General features: G+C 43.3%; 1 protein-coding gene and 1 long non-coding RNA gene across 2 annotated transcripts in view; both read right to left on the bottom strand.

Annotated features, from left to right (window-relative positions):
* HEATR6 (HEAT repeat containing 6) overlaps positions 1-13628 on the bottom strand; it is a 34162-nt gene extending 20534 nt beyond the window's left edge. The window contains exons 1-9 of the mRNA XM_004608857.2: positions 13407-13628; positions 10258-10365; positions 8323-8463; positions 7370-7485; positions 6061-6175; positions 4045-4146; positions 2718-2855; positions 1703-1962; positions 504-681 (exon numbers count right to left, since the gene is read on the bottom strand). Of these exons, the coding sequence (XP_004608914.2) occupies positions 504-681; positions 1703-1962; positions 2718-2855; positions 4045-4146; positions 6061-6175; positions 7370-7485; positions 8323-8463; positions 10258-10365; positions 13407-13628 (1380 nt within the window). The remainder of the gene's footprint in view (positions 1-503; positions 682-1702; positions 1963-2717; positions 2856-4044; positions 4147-6060; positions 6176-7369; positions 7486-8322; positions 8464-10257; positions 10366-13406) is intronic.
* Positions 13629-16679: 3051 nt separating this feature from the next.
* Positions 16680-25973, bottom strand: LOC129403690 (uncharacterized). Its single transcript, XR_008629382.1, has 3 exons — positions 25813-25973; positions 21506-21606; positions 16680-16846 (listed from the first exon to the last, which is right to left on the bottom strand). It is a non-coding gene; the product is annotated as an uncharacterized LOC129403690 (long non-coding RNA).
* Between the last annotated feature and the right edge of the window lie 1151 nt (positions 25974-27124).

Here is a 27124-nt window from a genome sequence, read left to right as displayed (position 1 = left end):
GAAAGAATAAAAGACTACTGGGGTCATATAATTCTATACCCTGTACTTTCATCAAACATCAGAAGCATTTTTCTAAGCCTTACAGATCCTTTGTAAATTTTTTCTAAGCCATCTTTTAGATTTTTCCTAATAAAAATACCAAAACAATTTCTTTCAAGGGAGTGAAGCATGATGCTTATATGCAGATCAGAGACACAAGTTCATTTCTGTCTATCCCAGTGGGTCTATGTAAGAGAAGATTGAGGACAGAGAAAACAACAAAGTCTTGTCAAGTGTTTCTTCCAACTATCACTTAAAAATAACATGCTCTTAGGGCTGGAGGGATAGCACAGTGGGTAGGGCACTTGCCTTGCACACAGCCAACCTGGATTTAATCCCTGGCATCCTATGGTCCCAGAACCTGACAGGAATGATTCCTGAGTGCAGAGAATCCCTAAGCATTGCTGGGTTTGGCCCACCTCCCCACTCAGAAAGATAAATAAGAAGAAGTAACATGCTCTTACCTTGGGAGAAGGGTCTTTTAATGTCAGGGTCATCAAGGACACAGACTGAGGGCTTCCCAGCTCTGGCGTATCAGGAACAAAGGCTGACCAATAGCCATAGAGGACTTTTTTTTCTATTGATTTTATCGTAGAAAGAAAACAAGTTAATGCTCCTTGGCGAACTCTGGCCTGGTAAGACCTTTAATATTCAAGAGGAAAAGAAAAGTCTTTTAATATTTAAGAAAAAGAAAAGTCTTTTAAAAATATAAACATGAAATACTATTTATTCCAGCCAACTCAAATAATACATTCTAAATAAGGCCTAAGGATGCCAAAGAAATATATAAAAAATTGTTTTTTAAAATACAATTAAAGTGAAATTCATGCCCAATTCAATCAGCTTAATTAATAGCTGAATAAGTAGCAGTATTCCTACATTAAAAAAAGTACAATTAAATCAGATTAAAGCCATTTATTTATAAGTCAATACAATCAGCAGTTTAAAAGAAGTATGAGGGCCAGGGGGATATTACAGGGGTTAAGGTGCTTGCCTTGCATGCAGCTGACCCCAATTTAATCCCCAGTACCACGTACGGTTCCCTGAGCACTTGAGCACTGCAGGGGTGGGGGTCAGGGGAACTCCTAAGCACAAAGCTGGGAAAAAACCTTGAGTACAGCTAGGTATAATGCAAGCTCCCCCTGAAAATAAATGAGAGAATAAGAGTGCAACTTATGGGAACTATGTTAGATATAGAGTACCACAGAGTATACCCATTCATCAAACAAATATATTGTGAGTATCTTAGGTATGTGCCAGACTTTATGCTGGTGGGGGCTGACATAAACTAAGCCCCTTCCTTGACAAGCCTCTGATTAATGCCTGTAACATATCACAATCAACACAAAAGCAGGGCCAAGTCAAAGGGCCCCATTGGAGGGGTATGTAAGGCAGAACTGAGGGGTCAGAAAAGGCTTCCTGGAGGATCTGACTGCTGGGCCCATAACTGAAGATGAGGGGTTAACAGGGCAGGAGAACAGAGAGGGGGAGAAAGAGAGACTGTAAGAAAATTCTAGACAGAGGACAATACATGCAAAGACAGATCAAAAGAACAAGTGAAGTTACAGAGGATGCAAAGTAATATAGATTTTTGAAGCAAAGTTCTAATTCTGCACGTGACATAGATGTTAAGGCATAAAAATGTAAGATAAAGTCCTACTACCTAATTTTACTTTGCATGCCTCCCTCCGCATCAGAGTAGTCGGACTCACTGCTGCTGACCCACTTCCAGCTGGAGGAACTGGAGAACAAGGGAACTGGGGCTTTTCCCGGAGTGCCACTTGCAGCGACCGCCATACTCTGAACACCCAGACGGGGGGCAGCTTCTCTTCCACCACTGGACTCTTCATCCTCCTCCTCCTCTTCCTCCTCTTCTCCTTGCTGGCTTTTTTTGGGCTTTACTTTTGGCTTTTTCTTTTTACTCTGATATTAAAAACAAAACATACATATGACAGCTCTTTCAAAATAGCTCTTAGCTGAATTATTGTCTCATTTGATAATTACAATGTCCCCAACATATAAGTTGCAGAGAGAAGAGAGGAAAAGAGAAAAAACAAGTGGCAGTGGCCCTTATGGACTAAATTTTCTTTGGTCTCCCAGATAAGATACTCGCAAACTCCACTAAAGATGCTTAAGGGAAAATGTTAATCCATCACATGCAATGCCACTGGGGCTTACAGATGTAAATATTAAAAGCCAGTTTCTTCCTTTCATCCTCCTTCCTTCTTTCTGACAGTCAAATGACTGGAGCATGTGCCCACCTCCATATGCAAAAAGTCCCTGACCTGAGTAAGAAAAGTTCCTATTACTACTACCTTAGATTATTCTGTCTCCAGACTCAAACCCTTTTACTTGCTGTCACAATCCTGTTTCTAAAATGCAAATCTGAGGACCCCACTCCTTAATATAAGATTTTTCAATGACTATATACCACCTATGTGATAAAACCATAAACTCTGCAGGACACCTTAGTATTGTGACTCTTGTGATCTGATGCCAGGAGAACCACCAGGCATGATCCATCCCCACCCCCTGAAAGTATAAAAAGCTCTGATACTTTCCACGGTTGACTCTTGCAATTTACTAAGCTAACAACCTTAAACAGAATCAAACCACAGTTTGACAAATAGCAGTGATAAAGAACAATCCACAACTTAAATCTAAAAAGATGAAAGTACCAGAGCTGGTCGAGAAGCACCGGATTCTGGCTGTTGGGGTTTGGCAGGGGGTCGCCCGTCATACTGAGGAAGTGGAGTCGGGTATAACACTGTGGGCATCTCTATGTTCAGTCCAGGGAGTCCATGAAACATAGATTTCTAATAATGACATTGAGGAAACACACATACACACAACATAAATGAAGCAGAACTGACATTCATCATGTTCCAGGTCACTCTCACAAAAATGTCTAGGAGCTTACTAGGGAAATAAAGGTGGGTCACAAAACAGTCTGAAGATACAGGGTTTCAAGATCTTCATCTCATACAGCCTCCAACTCCAGCTAGATCTATTTACTATTTTTCTTAATTTCTGGAATGTATCCAAACGTTTTTGGTGGGGGGCACATCCAGCAATGCTCAGTGTGTACTCTGGCTCTGCACTAGCTCAGGGATCATTCCTGGTGGGGGGGTGAAGGAACATATGGGGTGTTGGGTATCAAACCCAGGTAAGTCTCATGCAAGAAAAGTGCTCTATCTACTACACTATTTCTCTGGCCCTTGTATCCAAACACTTTATTCAGTTATCTTACAAAAATTGTAAAGGACTCTTTTATTACTGCTTAGTTTATCTGTGTCCATATTTAGATATTTTTATCTATTTGGGTGGCACTGGGCAAGAATGAAAATTTCAGGGGCCAAAGTGATTGTACAGGGGGTAGGTGTCAGCCTTACAAGTAGCTGACCAGGGTTCAATCCCTGGCACCCATATAGGCCCCCTGTGTACCACCAGGAGTAATTCCTGAGTGCAGAGTCAGGAGCAACCCTTGAGCATTGTCACATGTGACCCCAAAAAACAAACAAATGAACAAAAGAATGAATGAATGAAAATTTCAGTCATGATGAGTTGGCATGAAGGTTCCCAGCTCAGGACAGCCCCACTGATTGGCAGGCTCAGAAACCCTGGGGTGGCAGCCTGGGACACACATCCAGACAGGACTATCCCCTCCATGGGGCAGAGAGACCACATGAATTTCTGGCAGTTCTTTCAAGGGAAGACAGGGTCAAGATCATTTAAAATTATTACCTGCAGATCAGACCTCAAACCCTCTTCTGTTTCTGAGTTAAGATACAGAGATCAAATTTTAGAATTCTGATCAAGATTTGTTTTCTAAATTTCTAGATCAAGACTTGTTTTCAGTTTCCACCTGTACATAATTTTCCTCTTCTCTTACAATATACTTTAAGCTAGTCTTGGAGTGAGACACTAAGCAGTCCCTATGCTTGGGGTCTCAAGAGGAAACTAGGCATGGTGAAGAACTGACCGTACGGATGGGCAACATCTCACCTTTAGCACAGCGAGCAGAGCGCCAAGCTCATCGGTCTGTGTCAACTTCATCTTCCCACCATTCAAAAGTGACTGCACACCTTTTAACGCATTTTGTAACAACTAGGGTGGGGGGAGGAGACAAGTGAAAAGGTAGATGAAATTTGGTTGTCCACGGATCAACTTTCTAGCACCAATTCAGATGGAGGAGAAAGCAGATGATGAAAAAGATCCTTTAGATGGGGATGAGAGAAGCAAGCAGAAATGAAGATCTAGAGAGAACTAATTAACTGCTACTAATTATCTTTCAGAAGTATAGAGTGCTCTTGTAGAGTAAGAGTGCGATTACAGGGGGTGCTGGGGATCAAACCCAGGTCAGCAGCATGTGCAAATGGTAAGCAAGAAAAATAAAAGAGATGAATAGTGGAAAGAATGTATAGAATCAAAGGAAGAGCCACAGAGGTCAGACTCTGGCGGGATCTGCAATGCAGCAATCTCAGTAGCTCAGAGGCAAATGGATGGACCTGGGACCCAACAGGTGCTAGAGGCTAATGCTGATCAATATGGATTTTTTTTTGACTCAGTAATTTTATTTCCAGGATTCTGTCCTTATGGAATGGTTTCCACAGGAAAGGATTTATAGCCTTGTTTAAAGTCGTGGAAACTGAGGGGGGACTCCAATTTCCATCAACTATGTCAATAATTCTTTAAGAAGCCAAACCTCTATTACATGTGAACTCAATAAAAACAACACTTTGTGAAGCAATGAAAAATTATATTTTGGGGGGGAGGGAGTGGGGTTTGGGGCAGTGCTCAGGGGCTACTCTACTCCCAGTTCTGTGTCTGGGAGTCACTTCAAGTGTTCGGGGGACCGTGCGATACTGGAGATCAAAACTAAGTCTCTGGTATACAAAGCATGTCTCCTGTCCTTGAGGTATCTCCCCAACATGCACTTTAGACACTTTACTTCATACACTCTTCTTAAAACTCCTACAATGCAGTTACATCATTTGTCCCTTTCTGAGCCGAGGAACAGAGGCTCAATTAAAGTGAGGGGCTGGAGCAAAAGTACACAGGGTAGGACATCTGCTTTGCACATGGCTGATCCAGAATCGATCCTCAGTACCTCATACATTGCCCCAAGGAGTAATCCCTGGGCACAGAGCCAGGAGTAAGCCCTGAGCACAGCCAGGTGTGGCCCCAAAATAAACAAAAGAAGTGCCTACAGCAATGAGAAAGCATGAGGTATACCAACAGGTACTGAACAGGTATTCAAAAAGCACCAAGTTGTTTGTCCTTTTTTAACTTCTTATTTTGTGGTGCTGGAGACAATCATTTCCAGACCTCATGCATGAAAGGCACACACTTTACCAGTGAGCCACATTCCCGATCTAAGAGATAGTAAGTTTTAAAAAGAGAAGTAGTAATATTTTTATTAAACGTAGTAATAAAAATATTCAATATAGTCTGACTTGAAATTTATAAATACGATCATTTATACAGAGGAAAAAAAACTGGGAACATGAAGAACACTGCATTCCCTCTGGTTATGGCTGAGCAGGGAAGTATAGAGAACCTGCACCATCCCAGCTATGCAATTTTTAAAATATGTCACTCTGGACTCACAGCATGTTAACAAATAATCATATCTGCATTAGATTAAAAACAAATACTGGAGCTATTATTGAAATCTACTACTTTCCCTTGTATCTGAAAAACATTCACTAATCTAAAATCATGTTCTTTTTAGTAGTTTTGAGAGAATATAAAGTTAATTCTCTTTAAAAACAAAGTTTACAAAATGAAAATAACAGCAATACAAACAACTTATTGTAAGTTGTTTTAAACTTTAAAACCAAGATATGAGTTTAATTTTCTTCAGTTATAAACATTCCACTAATGTCTTTATCTCTAGACAAAAATGAACACAGCAACCAAATGAAACTCTTCAGTTATAACTTATGTTCTGCTGTTGCTTCTAGACACAACTGTGACACATCTGTAACAGTCACCAAATTAATGGTAAGTCCCGCTTACCATGCAAAAGGTGATATCATCCGTATCAGGTGACTGAGGAGCCTGCAAAGTGGTCAAGAAAGCTCGGAAGCAGACACTCTGGTAGGGCTCCTCCAAGTACGGCTGTCCCGGCACACTAAACACACACAGAAAACCACTCAGATGCAGCTTCCTTTGAATAGGACTTATGGCAGAAGTTGAAAATAGCAACAATACAGGGGATGGAGTACAGTGGGTAGGGTGTTTGCCCTAAGTTCGGTCAAGCACTGCCAGGAGTAATCCCTGACACAGAGCCAGAAGAAGGACTGAGGTCTGCCAGGAGTGTCCTCAAAAACAAAACAAAACAAAAAAATTTAAATAATAATAAAAATAGCAATAATACAGACTAACAACAGTGGACTATAGCCTTGAGCTCAGTAAGCATCACTGAGTACTGATGTGAGACAGACACAAACACTGGCGTGAAGAGGAAGAAGGAAACCTGTGGCAGAGAAAGAGAAACCTTTCCTTAGTTTCCTTAAAGCTGCTTTTCAGCTCTAAGAGGGAGATAAAGGGGACCCTTAGAATCACACAGCCAAAGTTGTGTCCTGGGACAGTGGGCAACACCATACAGGGCAGACAAGGTACCACACAAGCTCCGCTCTGTGCCACTGACTGCGTGAATGCAGAACCAGACATCTGGGAGTGGGTCCATTTAAATTAGCCTTGATAGCTAAATCTCACCAAAGTTTCCAGTCTTATCAATACATCCTTCTAAAAGACATGTTAGAATTTATATGAAGAGTAAACAAAACCTTGACATCCTGCACGTAGTATCACTTTTACTAAACATGAAGAACAGGATCCTGATCTATTGTCCTCTTTCACTTATTTACAAACTTCCTTTACAATCGACATTACAGTAAATAAAAATGAATTATACAAGATGATACTACTAGTACTACGTTACAGTAAATAAAAATGAATTATACAAGATGATACTACTAGTACTATGACTATGATTATTTGGTTTTGGGGTCACAACTGGTGTTGCTCTGGGCTTACTTTAGGCTCTGTGCTCAGGGACCGCTACTGGCAATGCTTGGGGGAATCTTATATGGTGCTTTGACCTAGGATCAAACCTGGGTCAGTCATATACAAGGTAAAGTAAGTGCCCTTCTGGCTATATTATTACTCTGGACCAAAGAGGACCTTAACAGCAAAAACTAAGAACATTGCAAAGGTGGTTCATTTGCAAATGAACATTGCAAAGGTGGCTCAATCTAAGCCACCTTCTTAGGACTCCAGAGTCCTACCTCAGCACCACAGGGAAGCCGCAGGCCCCACATACCTGAGACATAAGTTCGCCATACAGTGCACTGCTGCTCTCCTGACTTCAGGGTCAGACTGAGCCAAGTCACTCATTTTCACCAGCAGCCCTGTTTTGCCTAGCAAGTCTGGGAGATACTAAAAAGAATAGTCAATGTTAATCAAAGAGCAGCTACCAGGAAATTATTATTCTTTAGACAAATTTCTTTCTCCCTCCCTCCCTCCTTCCCTCCCTCCCTCCCTCCTTCCCTCCCCCCCCTTCCTAACCAAAGGGCAGATAAGCTTGAAAAGACAAGCTGCCAGGTAAATATTTCAGATAGACACACCAAGGCACACCAGAAACATGGACAATCACCATTCCCAGCCTCAGTGGACACTACAGTCCTTTAGTCTTGATTGCATAGATAAAGGGCAACAATGATAATAGTGAAGAGCCATACACTTTATAAATATGATCTCCTCTTTAAATTTTATTTTTATAAAGTAGTTCACAATATTTGATTACATTTAATATTCAAATACCAATCCCACCACCATTACACCTTCCCACCACCATATTTTGGATGTTTCCATCTTGAACTCCAACGAACCCCTGCCCCAAAAGCAGAACCGTAGTAATTTATTTTGTATTGTTTGTTATGAATAAACTGCTGAAAATGCTCCAAAAACCTTTCCTTAGAGGAGAGTTTTTGAAGATTGTTGTATTTCACCCCGGGGCCATTAAGCCCTCTATAAGAGATTAGTAGTATGTTGTTAAGGGTTGAGCCTTATGATCTCACTTCCATCTCAAAAGAACCCTTTGATTTGACCTGAACTTTTTTTTAAGGAATCATTTAATACCTAAGTAAAGTAAGCTTAAGGGTTGTTTAAGGTTAAACATCTAACTAGTGGCAGAACACAGCTCACCACAGGCCTGTTGGCTCCAGAGCCTGGGCTCCTCCCGTGAAAAGAAAGAAAGAATATGGTTCAAACTACCTTTTGACATTTCGAGCCATTGCAGTACACCAGGGCTGCCAGGGCTTGCAGGATTTTCATGTGTGTCCATGAACTACACTGGTGAAGAGCTGAAATAGTGTATGTCAGCAGGAAATCCAAGTTCTGCTCATCAACAATCACCTAGTGATGGAGGGGAAAAAAGTATATATATGTTCTTATTTCTAAAACACTGTTTTTGTTCTTTTCAAATACGTATGCTCACCTGAATCAGCTGTGTAAGAGAACACATGTGCGTGCGTGCGTCTGTGCGTGCGTGTGCGCGCGCGCACGTGTGTGTGTTTGAAAAAGGTTAGTTCTAAGCCTTGAAAGTCTGTCAACGACAGGGCAGTCTCCTAGCCCTTGGACCCTGCTCACTTCCCCTTCAGTCCCTCCAGAGTACACCTGGCAACATTTTCTTAAACATACCAATCATTATTACATTGTGACATATACAGGCAGGCATATATTACATGCTAAGGTACATATTAATACATATTATAGATAATATGGTCCCAAATTACACAGACATTAAGACTGGATTCCCTTAATTTCTTTGGACCACACCTAGAGGAGCTCAGGGCTTACTACTGACCCTGTGCTCAGGGATCACTCCTGGCAGCCTCAGGGAACCATACTGGGATGCCAGGGTTGAGTCCGGGCCAGCCGCATGCTAGGCAAGCGCCCTACCTGCTATACTATCTCTCCAGAAACCCCTGAATTCCTGATTCAACCAAGTTCCTTACATACATCAAATGCTCCACAAACACATGAGAGAAGCTAGCCTAGCATAATCTGCATATTGACAAGGCAGCATGGAAAGAAGCTAGTAAACCTCTTATTTGGAATGCCTCCCTTGAAGCTTGAGATGTGAGAATTGTTTTGTTTTTAAATTATTGAGCTATCCTGGGTTTGCTTTTCTGTTTCTTATTGTATAGCACAGCGGACAGGGCATTTGCCTTGCACATGACCAACCCGGGTTCAATTCCTCCATCCCTCTTGGAGGCAAATTACAGAGAGTATCCCGCCTGCACAGCAGAGCCTGGCAAGCTACCCATGGCGTATTCGATATGCCAATAACAGTAACAACAAGTCTCACAATGGAGACATTACTGGTGCCTGCTTGAGCAAATCGATGAACAACGGGATGACAGTGCTACAGTACTACATTGTCAAGAGCATCTAAATGCACATAATGATAACAGTTAAGTTTTGTGCTTATAATTGCATTTACATATTCACATGGTATCTTATAGTAACAGCCTCAATTTCTAAACTGTTCCTAAAAAGACATTAGATATTAATAAGTGGGAAAAGATTCTGGAGAGAGAAAAACCACAGCACAAATTGATATGAATTTATAGGGGTCTATTTACTACCTTGTCCCCATGTTATTTCTTATGCTTTATGAAGACCAAACTGCAAGCACAAAAACAGTTGTTTCAGGGAAGGGGCCAAACAATTGTAGGTAGGGACTGAGGGATTTCAGTTTATTTTACATAAATTTTAGATAATACTAGAGAGTCCGAATGTTTCTCCCCACCTCTTTTTTTTAGATTTGGGGCCACATCTGACAGTGCTCAGGACTTACTGGCTCTGCACTCAGGGATCACTTCTGACAGTGTTCAGGGGACCATATGGAGTGCCAGGATTGAATCCAGGTCAGCTGCATGCAAGGCAAGTGCCCTACTTGCTATACTAATTCTCCAGTTACTAAATGATGCTTTTTTAAGCCAAACAGTAACAGCTCCAATGAACAAACGGCTAGAGTAGCACAAAAAAATTTTTTTTGGTTCATTTTATTTGTTTTGGTATCATTGATGTTAAGGCATTTCTCAGAAGGCTGGCATACCATATCTAGCACAAATACAGTATTTCAAGGGTATTTCCTAATCCCCCAAAACTCATGGTCTGAATCTCAGTTACATACATGATTACCTGTAATCTGTTAAGTAAGTGGTGGATAAGTAGAGACACTTTGCTGACAAGATGATTCTGGTTAAGAGGCACCAGTCGGCATGCTTGAACGAGGAGAGTACTGACATCCTAACAAAAATAAAAGTGGGGGAAAGTAATACAACTGTGAGCCAAGTAAAAACAACCACATACAGCCAAATGTGAAAAGTGTTCACACTCAAAATGTGGAAAGATGATATTTGAGGCAGAAAGAAGAAAAATGAAATGAGAATCCAAAGTGTTAAAACAAGGAAAACATCAAATATTCTGTTGGGCTAGAGACACTGATGTCTCCACGTGAGCAGACACATGTTGAGAAAAGCTCTGAATATAAAAGCACACACCACAGCGATCTTTATAGAGAACCAGATTTTCCATGCCACTGAGAAAATGAGAAATGACACTTTTATGAATGCAATGTAACACTGTGGAATTCCTTTTCATTTTTTGTTTTTTAAAAAAAGGGATCTATCTGCATATTGTAATATTCATTATTCATTTAAAAATTTTTTTCATTGATTTTTAAAAAATTAAGTAGTTTTATTTAAAGAAATTCATTTAGAGACAAGGCCAGAGTAATATAATACAGCAGATAAGGTGCTTCCCTTGCACACAGCTGACCTGAGTTGATTCTTAGCATCCCATATGGTCCCCCAAGCACCACCAGGAGTAATTCCTGAGTGCAGAGCCAGGAGTAAGTCCTGAACATTGCCAAGTGTGGTCCAAAAAAAAAAAAAAAAAGAAGGAAGGGAGGAATAAAGGAAGGAAACTTACTTATAGAAATGTGAGGACAAAGAGAAAGAGACTTGATCAAGAGAGAACACAGGCCATCATAGCAGAGGGGACGAGGCCAAGAGGACACATCTCAAGATCAGATGTGGGCAAATCTCCAGATGGATTATTCAACTAAGAGACTCTGAGTTATTCTATCCCTATACATGCTAGGCCCTACTCTCCCAGAGGGGAACAAAAGTCCTCAAACCTCAAAGAGCTCACAGTTCAGTAAAGGAGGTGGAAATATTCATAAGTGATTTAAAATGAAATTAATGATAAAATATTGTGGTTAGAAAGGCCTTGTGGAAGTACTGTTTTGTTTTGCCAGGGGCCACACCTGGCAATGTTCAGAGGACCACTCCTGGCTCCATGCTTGGGGACTGTCTGATACTTGAGATCAAACCTAGGGATCCTGCATGAAAAGCATGCACTCTGCCCACTGAGCCATCTTTCTGACTTTTAAATTTGTAATGATTTGAAGGATGAGTAAAAATCTGCCAGACAGATAAGGCATTAAGAGATACTGTAAGCAAAGGGAACAGAGTATGCATTATTTGTTGGTGCTTAAGGAAGAAATTTTAAATGGGGGAAAACAACAACAACAACAAAAAAGATGCAGTAACAGCCCAAGAGATTAGAAAGGCACATACTTTGGATGCAAATATATCAAATTATATTAAAAATGGGAAAATCCATAACTACTTCCATAATTCCATTCTGTTCATTAGTAAACACTATTATATTGTGAATTCACCTATATGTTGTTGTTTCCTTGTTGCAAATGTGAATCTTTTATCTAGCTGAGCCTGCACCCTCCCATAATGGTCTCCTTCTGCAAGATTGTTGCCATCTGCTTTGGCCATTAACCAGCATGTACTGAAGATCTTACCAAATCAGACTTTTACTTCTAATCAGGTATCTTTTTCACTTTGGCAACAAAAAATAGTTTAGAGAAGGGGCAGATAGGAGGCACAATAGAAAGAATGGAAGACAGTAATGAGCTGCATATTAACATTTTGATCAAGTGGGTCCTTATATTTCTATTTACTGTATTTTTCTATGTCTAGATATGCGTAGACAAACATACTGCATTACAGTTCCCTTCAACATCCGGTCCAGTAACATGCCCCATGGGTTGGGGGTCCTTGAAACAAGGGTTCCATACACAGCCTATGTATGTTGTAGGTTCTATCATCTAGATTTGTTGCTTCAAGACATTTGATGACATTCACAGAATGACAAAGTTGCCTAATCATAACTTTCTCAGAACAAAGCCCTGTCCTGCCATTAAACAGCACGGACTGTAGTTCAGAAAAGTCATATTGCCACAGGCCTGAGGCATGGCAAGTGGATGGAGGGAGAAACTATTTCAAGAGACAGATTCTGAGGAATCTAGATTGGAGCTAGTATCTGGGAGGGAGGGTGGGAGGTGCAGGAACCAGTCTCTGTATCTGTGTGACTCAGGTGGGGTGCAGACACTTGTTTGTCGGGGGATGGGGAGGGATGAGATGAATCGGGGATGCAAGTGTGGAGACAAATACTCATGATTAGAAATTGTTGTGTGTGAGATATCTCTGAGCCTCAGAAAACAGTGGCATTTTGGGGTCAAAAGTTGAGAGAATTGGTTAAGAGTGGTACTCAACGGCTGATGTGTGTAAAAGTAGTATCTATCACTCCAAAGAGTGAAAGAAATTTGGGCCCATCAGCACAGGGTTAAGGAACTTCTAGCTGCATGTTCCACTGCTGTGTGCTCACTGGCACCACATGGTCCCTAGAGCACGAACGGGACTGACTCTGGAAGTGGAGCCAGGAGTAGCCCCTGGGCACCGCCAAGTGTGATCCCCAACAAGTAAAAGAAATTCAAAAGAAGGCACAGGGGTGAGGCTGGCATGGAAAGAGAAGGAGAGGGGGGGGAAGAGGTAGGAAATGCAGGGACTCTGCTGACAGACTTGGGTTCTAATACTAGAAATTAGAATTCTGCCATCAGTAAGAGTCCACGCCAGGATGCGTGGAACCGCGCACGGCGGAGTAACAAACAGCACGTGGTCTGAGTACTATAGACTAAGCAGCAGGGGCGAATTCATTTGGGTGCACGGGCAGCGCGAGGGCCCGCGTGGGGCGGCACCAAGGATGACGCGGGGGGCGTTATCTGAGCGGAAGTCATTAAGTTGGTTTGTTTCCCAAAGAGGCGGGTGCGCCCATCACTGCAGGATCTTCCAGGAGAGGACGGGCCCGGAGCTAAGCGATGCGGCCGGGACTGCGAGAAGCCGGGCGAGGCAGGCGGGGGCAGCCAGCCAGGGTCCCTCCGCGCGGGGCCGGGGTCTGCAGGCCGCTGCTCCCCGCGGCGCGCCGCCTACCTCCGGGGCCACGCCGCCGCCGCCCTCGCTGTAGTTCTCGGAGATGAGCTGGTCGAAGAGCAGGTGGATCTCGGTGCGGGCGGAGCTGCTGTCATCCGGGCGCAGGGCGCAAAGTCGGGCCGACAGGCAGCGGAATCCATCGCCGGGTTTAGCGAGCGGCTCCTGCGACGTGTCTCGGAGCGGCCCGCCTGGAAGCGCGCCTGCCACTTGCACGGCCGCCATCTTTCCGGGACACCTGGGAGTGCTTCCGGGGCACACGCAGGCCCGCCTCTTCCGGGGCCCGGCGCTCCAATCCCTGAAATGCCGCTTTAGGACCCAAAATACACGCCCCGACGGGAGGACTACCCGAACCGTTTCTCAGATCCCAGCCCCGTCACTGTCAGAAATGAGCCCGGAGTCGAAACTGAAAACTTGCTTTGTGTCCCAGGAAGTCCTTTCCTGGTTGGGCAACAGTGTTTCAGTTGTGCGCAAGGACCCATTTGAACAAAATCCTATAGATTTTACTTTTTTTTTTCGGCTTTGTTTATAGCTCCTGGTTTTGTCCCAGACACAGAACTGCCAGTGACTGATGATGACACTACCCTGCTAGGTTGTTCCAGCTACTGGCTGGCCACGTGATTAAAACCTGGTTGGTGCATGCAGAACCTCGTTTGGGTACCCAAGTGACAGCTTGAACACTCCTGTTACCATCTCTTCCCTCTTCCCAAAGCAAACTCTTATATGAATCTTTGTGGATGTAGTGAGGCCACACCCCAAGGTGCTTAGGGTTTATTGCTGGCTCCTGGTGAGGCTCAGAAGTAGGATAATGTGCTGGGGATGGAACCTGGGTTGGCCCTATGGGAAGCAAGCACGCTACCCACTATGCAATTTCTGCAGCCCCTTTTCAGTGAATCTTGAGGCTCTTTGCCCAACATGAAAAAGAATTTGGGAGTTCAAAGTGAATCATGTCAAATACAACCTATTGATGACTTTGCTGAGATTGCTCACTCCACCATTTCCTTAAAACCGTGCAATGAAATGGAAAATGAGATGTCTGTCTTAAAAGCTATGAGCTATCTTAACTATAGCTAACATACTGCCATGCATTGACTTGTATTTTGATAGTCACCCCCAAATTATGGAAGCTCTCAGTTTGACAAAAGCTCTCCCAAGAACAATCTTCCCACTCATCTTTTCTCTTCTTTACTTTCAACGTATTTATAGCCTGACAGTGACTGAGGAATTTGAAGGATGCTAAGCAAGTTCATAGCCATTTCCTTTTATAAATTCTGCATGAGGTGATTGAAGTCTTACTCTGGAATTCCACTTTCTCTTGTTTTGAAACCCTGTTAATACTTCAACCCTCCCTGTCTCAAGGGACCCAGCCCTGGCAGCAGACCTCCACTATCTATCTGCCGCCATGCTCCTGGCCGCTTTCCCGGTGCTCTGGCAGAGTCTCACACATGAATGAAGTCTCACGGAACCCAGATAATGCGGAACTTTGTGACCTTGGACTCTGAACTCAAGGGACCCAGAAGCAGAGATCCTCTGCCTGCTATCCACCAATCTCTGATGAACCAGGGATCATATCCATAAGCTACACCCTGCCACACCCTGCCAGCACCAGATAATCTCCTCACCGGCCACCCTCCAGATCTCAATGGCTGCTTCTCCCAGACGGGAGTATAAAGTGAGGCCCCCATATCCATGCCTCCAGACTCCATGCCAGTCTGTTTTCACTTGGGGCACTCCAGAGGGTGTCGGGCAAGAAGCCTCCCTGCCCCAAGGGACTCAGCCCCAGCAACCGACCTCCACTACCTAACCGCCGCCATGTTCCAAGCTGCTTTCTGGACCAGGATGACAGTGACAGTGACAGTTAATGCTTCATTTGTTTTTAATCTTTTAAGAATCTGAATCATCCTAACTAAAGTGAACTTTACTTGGCAACCCACCTCCACCTTTAATTCACAACTTGTTTCTTTCCTTCAGAACATTTATCATAATCTGTAGTTTATTTTAATCTATGAGTTGTGAGCTTAGTGACGGTACGGGTTTTGTCTGTATGGTTCACTGTTGTGTTCCCAATGTTAGCAAAGAATCTGGGTTTTGTCAAGGCATTCTATAATACAGACTCACTACTTATGAATGAACTCACTACTTAATTATTCAGAGTTGCCTATTTGCTGATGATGTGAAAATCAAAAGAGATATTTGTAAAAATACTTTGTGAATTCATAAATTTTAGCAGCCAAGTGAGGGAACTATACTATCTTTCCAGTTTTACAATTAAGAAATGTTTAAATGTCTAAACAAAAGAAATTTTTAAAAATTTGGGGCTGGAGCAATAGCACAACGGGTAGGGTGTTTGCCTTGCACGCGGCCGACCTGGGTACGATTCCCAGCATCCCATATGGTTCGCCAAGCACCACCAGGAGTGATTCCTGAGTGCATGAGCCAGGAGTAACCCCTGAGAATCGCTGGGTATGACCCAAAAAGAAAAAAAATGATTTATAAGGGTTTACACAGACAGCTAAGCAGGCTTATTGAATTTTAAATCTGCATTTGTGAAGAAAAGAGACAAGAAATTATAAATCTGTTTTTGCCTCCCACATTTTGCACTGGGAAAAAAACAGAAAGGAGCTGGTTTTCAGTATTGAAATAAATTAGGAAAGCCTAGGAAAGAGGATTTATATCCTTTTTTTTCTTTTTTCTTTCTTGGTTTGCTTTTTAGGGTTTTGATCCATATTCTGGGAACCATGCAAATGCCTGAGACTGAACAAATGTGTTTGTTCCAGCCATCTCCCCAGCCCAGAAGATTAGCTTTCAGTCTTATTTTAGAATCTTAGGAAATTAGGACTAAGGGCCATCAGCCCTTCTGTTTGTTAATAATAATAAGCATTGTCTACATTTGGTGAAAGTTTCCTATGTGCCAAGTGCCATTCTGAATGCTTGACATGCATCTCTTTTATCCCATAGCTCTCTGAAGCATAAACTGTGACAAATGAGGAAATGGGAGCACAGAATGGTTAGGACACTACTGGAAGCCACACAGTTGACTTGCATGGTGGGCCTAGGTTTGAAAGTCAGTCCAAGCTCCAAACCACTACCACACTATTTAGCACAGAGGCTATAGAATTTGACATGGGATTATACTTTACACCCTGACACTTACCTTATAAATACAATGAGAAAATTACTTAATTTCTCTAAATCTTGGTGTCCTTGAGTCTAAAATGATCATGAAAATGAGAAAGTCACAAAGGTATTTTTAGTGAGAATGATTTATTTTAAGAAACAACGTTCCCCCTTCCCATTATTTGCAATTTCCAGCCAGAGGCCTCTGCCATTTTCATCTGTCTTTCTGGGAAAGTTCCTCAAATATTCACATCTCTGTATATTGAAACTCCAAGAAGGCAGCCTTATTTTTGAGGGAGGGATTGGTCCTGAAGGTAAGTCTTCATCTGAAAAATGAAGAACAACAATATAAGTCTTTTCGAAGCCTGCTATACAAGGGACCTGGAACTGTAGAAAATGACTGAGAGGCAGTTCTCGTGGGTTTTTTTTTTGGGGGGGGCGGTGTGGCAGATCTGGGGGGGCAGTGTTAATAAGTACTAGCAAGAAGCCAGCACAACCATCAGCACCCCAAGGAATGTGGATTGATTGGATGAATGATATGGCCATAACAAGTAGGTTCTTTTAAAGAGCATTTGTTAATTTTGTTCTGTTTATTACAACTTCATTTTCTAAAAATTGAATGATGGTAGCTTTCAATCATGCTTTTGTGTTTTTTTAAGCTCATGGCAACTAAAAATAAACTATCCTGTGAAGACCCTGAAATATGTTTTCACAGAGAAGGTTGTGTTCTCATAAGTCAAATATACAAATGCACATCAAAGGCTTAAATGGAGCATGTGTTTTGATCACTGATTCTACTAATGATTTAACCCAAGGAAATTCATAAGAGCAATATACAGAATTAACCTTGAAAAGAACACGATGCTTCTGAATCACCATCCCAGGTGGGCCTATATGGGCACAGAACTCGGAGGCCTTCTCAGACTGTGGGTGGGAAGATTCCTCTTTCTGTCTTGGATGCCCAGCAGCCCTCATCCACATCTGATACTCTCCAGTATAGTAATTGCCTAGCGTCACAACTAAACCTTATCCAATCACCAAATTGTTTCAGCTTGATAACTCCTGGAGCTTAGGACAACTCCAAATAACATAGTACTAAACGCCCAGCAAATTTGTTGAGAAAGGTGCATAGAAGCCCACCAAGCTCAATGAGTGAAAACAATAACAGAGACGGCTCAAACAGCACCAACCAGTTCAGTAAATTCTCAGACAATCACTTTAGTAATACTTTAGTAATACCATTGTGAGATATAACAATTATTACAAGTTGATATTTTATCTTTTTTTATAATTCCATTTGCCTTTTTATTGTAACAAGCAATATGAAGTAAATTTGTTTGTGCCTGCTAAGGAGGTAGGCTTGTGGGATGGATGGGAAAATGGAGACATTGTTGGAGGGAAAATTACACTGGCGGTGGGATTGGTGTTACAACATTGAATGCTTGAAACAACTGCATCATGAACAACACTATATGTAAATCACAGTGTTATAATAAAAGTTAAAATGTGTAAGTATACCAATTTAATAACTGTCCATCCATAGTAACATAAAAATAAGAAATATATTAAATGTGTAATTAATGAATGTTGCTATGATTACGTGCATTAAAATGAACTTCCATGAAGCTACTAAAGATAATTGTACAAGATCAAAATGGCAATACTCCCTAAAGCATTATACAGATTCAATGCGATCCCTATAAGTATACCCATGACATTCTTCAAAGAAATGGATCAAGCAATCCTAAAATTCATATGGAATAACAAACGTCCAAGGATAGCTAAAACAATTCTTGGGAAAAAGATGATGGGAGGCATCACCCTCCCCAATCTCAAACTTTACTACAAAGCAGTAACAATTAAAACAGCATGGTACTGGAACAAAGGCAGAGCCGTAGACCAATGGAACAGGGTGGAATATCCCTACACACAACCCCAAATGTATGGTCATCTAATCTTTGATAAGGGAGCAAGAGATATGAAGTGGAGCAAGGAAAGCCTCTTTAACAAATGGTGCTGGCACAACTGGACAACCACATGCAAAAAAATGGATTTAGACCTTGACCTGACACCATGCACAAAAGTCAGATCAAAATGGATTAAAGACCTCAACATTAGACCACAAACCATAAGGTACATTGAAGACAAGGTCGGCAAAACCCTCCACGATATTGAAGATAAAGGTATCTTCAAAGGTGACACGGAACTAAGCAATCTAGTAAAAACAGAGATCAACAAATGGGACTACATTAAACTAAAAAGCTTCTGCACCGCAAAAGATACAGTGACCAGAATACAAAGACTATCCACAGAATGGGAAAGGATATTTACACAATACCCATCAGATAAGGGGTTGATATCAATGGTATATAAAGCACTGGTTGAACTCTACAAGAAGAAAACATCCAACCCCATCAAAAAATGGGGCGAAGAAATGAACAGAAACTTTACCAAGGAAGAAATACGAATGGCCAAAAGGCACATGAAAAAGTGCTCTGCATCACTAATCATCAGAGATATGCAGATCAAGACAACCATGAGATACCACCTCACACCACAGAGACTAGCACACATCCAAAAGAACAAAAGCAACCGCTGTTGGAGAGGATGTGGGGAGAAAGGGACCCTTCTTCACTGCTGGTGGGAATGCCGACTGGCTCAGCCCTTCTGGAAAACAATTTGGACGATTCTCAAAAAATTATATATTGAATTCCCATTTGACCCAGCAATACCACTGCTGGGAATATATCCCAGAGAGGCAAAAAAGTACAATCGAAACAACATCTGCACATGTATGTTCATCGCAGCACTGTTTACAATAGCCAGAATCTGGAAAAAACCCGAATGCCCCAGAACGGATGACTGGTTGAGGAAACTTTGGTACATCTATACAATGGAATACTATGCAGCTGTTAGAAAAAAGGAGGTCAAGAATTTTGTAGTTAAGTGGATGGGCATGAAAAGTTTCATGCTGAGTGAAATGAGTCAGAAAGAGAGAGACAGACATAGAAAGATTGCACTCATCTATGGTATATAGAATAACAGAGTGGGAGACTAACACCCAAGAACTGTAGAAATAAGTACCAGGAGGTTGACTCCATGGCTTCGAGGCTGGCCTCACGTTCCGGGAAAAGGGCAACTCAGAGAAGCGATCACCAACTACATTGTAGTCGAAGGCCATGTGGGGGAAGGGAGTTGCGGGCTGAATGAGGGCTAGAGACTGAGCACAGCGGCCACTCAACACCTTTATTGCAAACCACAATAGCTAATTAGAGATAGAGAACAGAAGGGAATGCCCTGCCACAGTGGCAGGGTGGGGTGGGGGGGAGATGGGATTGGGGAGGGTGGGAGGGACGCTGGGTTTACGGGTGGTGGAGAATGGGCACTGGTGAAGGGATGGGTTCCCGAACTTTGTATGAGGGAAGTATAAGCACAAAAGTGTATAAACCTGTAACTGTACCCTCACGGTGATTCTCTAATTACAAATAAATAATTTTTTTTTAAAAAAAGATAATTGTACAAGATGCATCAAAAATAATTATTTTTTTAACATTTTATTTAAACTTTCATGATATGCAAGTTGTTCATAATTCAGTTGTTTCAGGCATCCAATGTAACAACACCAATCCCACCACCCGGGTGACCTTCCTTCTACCAATGTCCCCAGTTTCCCACCTCCCCCCAAAACCTGCCCTCTTAGCAGGCACAAATAAATTTACTTCATATTGTTTGGGTTTTTCTTTTGGGGGGGGGTCACACCCAGCGTTGCTCAGGGGTTATTCCTGGCTCTGCACTCAGGAATTACTCCTGGTGGTGCTTGGGGGACCATATGGGATGCCGGGGATCAAACCCGGGTCGGCCGCATGCAAGGCAAGCACCCTACTCACTGTTCTACTGCTCCAGCCCCAGATTTACTTCATATTGTTTGTACAATGAAATGGCAAATGGAATTATCAGAAAATAGATCAATAAAATTCATATAACACTATGGTATTACTAAAGTCATAGTCTGAGGATTTACTGGGCTGGTTGGTGCTAGTAAAGCCTTCTGTGTGATTACTTTTATCCATTGAGCTTGGGGGTCTTCTATGCAACTTTCCCATCAAATCTGCTCCTACTGGGCTGTCAGAACTGTGAGATTTGGAGCTAGGTGGTTTGTACATTGGAGGATGTCTGTTGTGGGTTGGGGGTGCTGGTCCTTCTGTCAGGAAGGGGAATCTTCCCACCCCCATCCACAGAGTTATCAGCTAGAGATCAACTACCTAGGATAATTGAGTGCCTTGGCATCTTTTCAAGATTAGCTATATGCCAGAGGATGTTAGAGCTGCTGGGCCTTCCAGCAGGGTGGGGAATCTCTTCACATCAGAACTAACACCAAAGATTATTCACTGGCTATTTTTAAGTGAACTAATAAATCAAATTAGGCACAAAATCAAGCAATTTCTCTATACATATTATATATTTATGTATGGTTTAAAATTAGCCAAAAGGTGTCAATGAAACAGATATTATCATGGGATAGGGATAAATAGGCGATTTTTATCTGTTTTTTTTTTTTTTTTTTTTTGCCCAAGAGGGAGTCTTACTTCGCTCCAGATTATACTGGGTAATTAAGTTATTTTGAGGGTTTGGAAACCACTATCCTGAGAGAGCTGTTTCTTCTAGTAAGGGTGGGCAAAGAGGGAGGGGCCGCAAAGATACAGGCTTCTGCCCCTTCTCTTTCTGAAATATCCCACCAAGGACAAGGACCTGAGGGGGGGGGGGTTGTCTCATGTCTTATTTTTTTAAAATTTTTTATTGAGTCACCATGTGGAAAGTTACAAAGTTTTCAGGTTTAAATCTCAGTTATACAATGCTCGAACACCCATCCCTTCACCAGTGCTCATATTCCACCACCAAGAATCCCAGTATAGCTCCACCCTGCCCCCCCACACCCCTAACCCCCCCACGCCCCTAGCCCCCCCACCCTTAGCCCCCCCCTTTACCTGGCCTCAGGCCGTAGAACAAAAGTGGCCACACCCATTGCTGACGCAGCGCTCGCCGGAATCACAGTCCCAGTCACCTCTGCAGAGCTCCACACAGGCACCTGTCAGAACAGCCCAGCTGAAAACCACTTGCTGCAGCCGCACCAGCAGCCACTAGGAAGGAGAGCCCTTGATTAAGGGACCAGTTCTATGTTTTCATTGTGGGAGATAGAGCTTGAACCACACCTGGAAGTACTTAGGACTTACTCCTGGCTCTGTTCTCTGGGATCACTCCTGGCCAGGCTTGGGGACCAAACTCAGGTCAGTTATATTCAAGGCAAGCGCCTTAATGCCAGTACTATCTCTCTAGATCTTTCAGTGTAGCACATACTCGGATTTATATTTGATTAGTCACAAAATAATATTCATTCTTAAGATAGCAAGCCCTGTTTTATTATTATTTTTTTAATTTTACACATTTCATATGTTTAAGAAGTTGGAGGAAAAATTTGGACTTAAAATATTTTTTTTTTGTTTTGGGGTCACACCCAGTGATGTTCAGGGTTTATCCCTGGTTCTGTACTCCTGGCAATGTTCAGGGGACTATGTGGGATGCTGGAGATCAAACCTGGGTTAGTCGCATGCAAGGCAAGTGCCCTACGTGCTGTACTATCACTCCAGCTCCCTTCCCTTTTCTTAAGTTTTTTTTGGGGGCCAGAGAGATATTACAGCAGATAAGGTACTTAACTTGCACATGACTGGCCTGGGTTTAATTCCCTATATTTCATATGGTTCTCCAAGTCCACCAGAAATAATCAATCCCTGAGCACAGAGCCCTGAGCACCACCACGTGTGGCCCCCAAACTAAAAATAAATTTTTTTTTTTGTAGATTAGGTCAACGTGCATCAATGGGTGCTAGTTGGCTCCCATCCCGCCCCCCCCCAACCCACCCAGAATATTTCAAAGGAGCCACTGATGAAAATTGCATAAACAGAGGGCCATGGCAGGGGTGGGGTGGGGGTGGGGCGCGGCAGCGGGACATAGGAAGGAAACAAGGTCAGAAGGGGGCCAGAGTCCGAAAAAGGTTGAGAAACTGGTTCTGGTAACACTATTACAGCAGTGTTAACAACTATGGGTTTGATGTACAAAGCTATTACACCTTCATCACTACCCAAGTGCCTAAGACCCTCCACCTCTGTCTTTATGTCCCCTCTAGTCCACCTCCTCCCCTCCCATCCTGTGCCCTTCACAGCTTGATGATCTCAGTCCTATAATCAAAAGACTCAAAGACAAGGCCTGCTTTAAAGACAAGGGTTATGTGTGTGTGGAGCAAAACTGCTGGCAGTCTCTTAAATGTCCTTACTTGTCCCCTCTGCTGGAGACAGAGTGGAAAGGGGAGAGTGACATCTCCTAAATGCCATTAAGGTGCCTTAAGATCCCCCGGGCAGTGACCCCAGCCTGTTCGCTCCATGTTGGCGGTGTGCCAGTGGGGCTTACAAAGATGATTCGTCCACTAGCAGGTTCAGGAGTGTGGAAGAATCCCCCATGGTGGCCCGCATTGACCAAAAGATGACGAAGAGATTGCAGAGCTTGAGAAGAAAGCAGTGTGACCGCATTCTGTGGCACAAGTCCTGAGAGAGAGCCAAAGACTTCAAAGGGCTCAGAGGAAAGAAGACATGGATACCGTTAGGTTCAACAGAAAACCAGAAAGCGGGACTGGAGAGGTAGTACAGCAGGTAGGGCCTTGCACATGTCTGACCCGGGCTTGATCCCTGAATCCCAGTTAGTCCTCCAAGTACTGCGAGGAGTGATTCCTGAGTGCAAAGCATGGAGTATCCCTGAGCATAACCAGATAGAAACATCCCCCAATTTTTTCTTTTCAAAAATAAAAAAAAATCTGAAAAGGGGTGGGTGTCTGTAGAAGGCAGACTTCCTACAGTGGGTGGGGAATGTCATAAGAAGAGGAAAGAACTTTTAGCAAAATTCACAGGGAGATAGGCATCAGGGTGGGTCTGAAGGTCATTGTACAAGTCTGAGATTCTCCTTAAAGTCCATGTCCCTGACACCTTATTTGCCTCACTCCTCCCCTGAAATGCAAGGAATGAGGAGAGTGGCATAGGTATGGCTGGATAAAAGTGAGGAGTGGACAGCAATGGAAAACAAATTATCTAATGCTTCCTTTTCAGCAGATCTGACTTCAGGGGAGAGACTCTCCAAACAATAATAGTGAGTTTTGTTGAAATATTGTATGCAATCAAAGTGAAAGTAAAGTGAAATTTATGAGTTACACAGGCGGGGGGGGGGCTAAGGGTGGGGGGGCTAGGGGCGTGAGGGGTTAGGGGTGTGGGGGGGCGGGGTGGAGCTATACTGGGATTCTTGGTGGTGGAATATGAGCACTGGTGAAGGGATGGGTATTCGAGCATTGTATAACTGAGATTTAAACCTGAAAACTTTGTAACTTTCCACATGGTGACTCAATAAAAAATTTAAAAAAAAAAATAAAAAAGAAAAAAAAAGTGAGGAGTGGAAAAAAAAAAGAGAAATGGTAGAACAGGAAGAGAAGGCAGGATGCATGCCCCAGAGAGTGTCTCCTGAGGACCACAGGAATTTGGATGTTGTTTGCTATATCAGGAGAGGGGCATGATCACTGTTTACTTTTTTTTTTTTTTTGCTTTTTGGGTCACACCTGGTGATGCACAGGGGTTACTCCTGGCTCTGCACTCAGGAGTTACCCCTGGGGGTGCTCAGGGGACCATATAGGATGCTGGGAATCGAACCCGGGTCGGCCTCGTGCAAGGTAAACACCCTCCCCGCTGTGCTATCGCTCCAGCCCCCATCACTGTTTACTTTTAATGTTTATTCTGGTGAGAGAACATCCAAATGAGCAGGATCCAACAAGCAAGTTTCAGGAAGGGGCAAGGAGAGTTGCTGACCTGAACCCAGGGTAATCTGTGTAGCAATACAGGGGAGATGCGAGGAAGGGACATCTGCAAGAGACAGTTTCTGGAAAACAGATGGTACTTGGCAATCAACTTGACAGCAGGGAAGGAAAGCAAAGGAGAGAGAGGAGTAAGGGTTAAACTCTTTTCTTCAGGGAGAAGACTAAGAAAGAACAATGCTAATCCAGGAGATGCTAATCCAGGAGAGAAGAAAGCATGAAGAATGAAGGAGAGGCAGCATTGCTAAAAGACTTAGGGTACTGAGAAGGGTCAAGAGTTTTGTCCAGGAGCTGGAGCGATAGCATAGAGCGTAGAGTGTTTGCCTTGCACGTGACCGACATGGGTTTGATTCCCAGCGTCACATATGGTCTCCCAAGCACCATCAGGAGTAATCCCTGAGTGCAGAGCTAGGAGTAACTCCTGTTCATTGCTGGGTGTGACCCGAAAAGGAAAAGAAAAAAAAAGAAAGCATTTTTTGTTTTGTTTTGTTTTTGCTTTTCCGTTCACACCCGGTGATGCACAGGGGTTACTCCTGGCTCTGCACTCAGGAATTACTCCTGGCGGTGCTGGGGGACCATATGGGATGCTGGGAATTGAACCCAGATTGGCCACGTGCAAGACAAACTCCCTACCCACTGTACTATCACTCTAGTCCCCCAAAGAAAGTGTTTTGTCCAGAGCTGGAGTGATAGTACAGCAGATAGAGTGGTTTGCCTTGCACACTGCCAACCTTGGTTCAATCCCTGGCATACCTCATGTTCCCCCGAGCACCATCAGGAATAATTTCTGAGTGCAGAGCCAGGAGTAACCCCTGAGCATTGCTGGGTATGACCCAATATCCCCTACCCCCCACCCCGCAAAAAAGAGTTTTGTCCATAGGACCCAGGAGGAAGTTTTGGGGGAGTGAGGTATTAGCCATGGACAAAGTTGTCAGTCTTCTAAGGGCCCAAGGAACGTGGTACAGGGACGCAGGGACAAAGCATTTTGATTGCTCCTTTGAGAACATTGGTAGTAGAAAGGAAAGAAGAGATGGGAATGATCTGTGCTAAACAAGATTAAGAAAATATCTTCTCTCAGTGATCTGAGTTGCCTGTTGGGGTGAAGGGAGCACTGCCAGGTGGCCACTGAGATATCAAGAGGGAAAAATGTAGAGAACAGAGGGAGGGTGGTCAGCGGAGAAAGATTCATTGTGGGAGAGAGGAGGGGGACATAGTGGAGATGGAGGATTCTGCCATGTGGGATCTGCAGGGTTTCTGTCTAGATCTTCCCCTCTGTCCTTTTGCCTCCCCCACCCCCATTCTGCTCCCCACACATGGTTCCCCGACTCCTGCTTTCTGGTCCTCTCCTGCAATAAAGAGCAAGGCTGCCTTCTGCCTCTACTCACTCACCCATCAGTTGCAAGGGTCTCACGGAAGCCTGCAGTTCCTGCACCTCAAAGCTGAGGGCGATGAGTACCACGAGGAGAAGGAAACCCCCCAACTTCATGTTGTTATTGGAAGTCTCTGGTCAAATTGCAGCCGGGTAAAGGACCACTGAAATTTGTGCCCTTCTGCCCACTGAGCTCTTATGCAAGCAAGGGACGGACAGAGGGAACCCACATCCTGCCCAGAAACTGGCATTTCCGGAAAAACCACCGCCCCTGTGCCATGGTGGCCCCAGTAATGCCACGTTGTTACTTAAACAGGTCTTTCTGCCAAGGTGACACCCTCTTTTGACCAATATCCATGTCGCAGACCAGCAAAGCTGGGAGTGAGGGCGAGTGGGGATGGGGGCAAGGTGGGCGCTTACTTTCATTTATTAATTTGTTTTCTGTGGGAAATTGTCCCCCTAATAAATACCTGAAGGCTGGGAGTCCCCTGGGTAAGCAATTTAATCTTTTTAAATAAAATAGGGGCAGTAAACTTGCACCCAGGAAAGAATAGACGATAGGCAGTAAATGAAAACCCAAGTGAGGATGTAATAAAACAGTTCAGGGTCTTTCAGATGGAGAGGGCATATGGGAAAAAGTAGAATAGGAATTGTCTTGACTTTGTACTTAAGGGTGCCTGCTAACTGGCAGTGTGAAACACCCCAGCCTCTGCTCTCAATGTACACACTGAATTTTAATGTGCTTACTGTCCTTAAAGCCTTCCAACCTAAACAATGGCTCACAAGTTAGGAACCAGGGCAGAAGAGCAATATTGTACTGAATAAGTGGCCTGTGAGCCCACTCCTGGCTGCCACATAACCCCAAAGTTTGGATAGTGTTTTTCTGTCTCCTTAGGAATCTGTTTGTCTCTGCGACTGATCTCCAGTGGACAGAGGTCAAAAATGTACCAATCCAATTGGCTTCATTGTAGTAAATTGCCACCATTTTCTTTCTTTTTTTCTCTTTAATTTTCATAAGGTTGTTCAGAGCCTGGCAAACTACCCATGGCATATTAAATATGCCAAAAACAGTAACAACAAGAAGTCTCACAATGGAGACGTTACTGGTGCCTGCTCAAGCAAATCGATGAACAACGGGACAACAGTGCAGTGCTAAAGTTGTTCAGATTAATTGATTATATTCAATATTTCAACACAAATCCCACCACCATTACACCTTCCCACCACCATTATTTTGATTTTTCCCAATCGATTATTTCGATTCAATCCTGCCTGCCAGGGGCAGATGGTAGATAATCTATTTTCTATTGTTTATTATACACCACTGGAGCA

Source organism: Sorex araneus, chromosome 3 (assembly GCF_027595985.1).
Source record: "Sorex araneus isolate mSorAra2 chromosome 3, mSorAra2.pri, whole genome shotgun sequence".
NCBI lineage: Eukaryota > Metazoa > Chordata > Mammalia > Eulipotyphla > Soricidae > Sorex > Sorex araneus.
The sequence above is the reverse complement of the archived record's forward strand: the minus strand, read 5'-3'. Positions and strand labels throughout refer to the sequence as shown.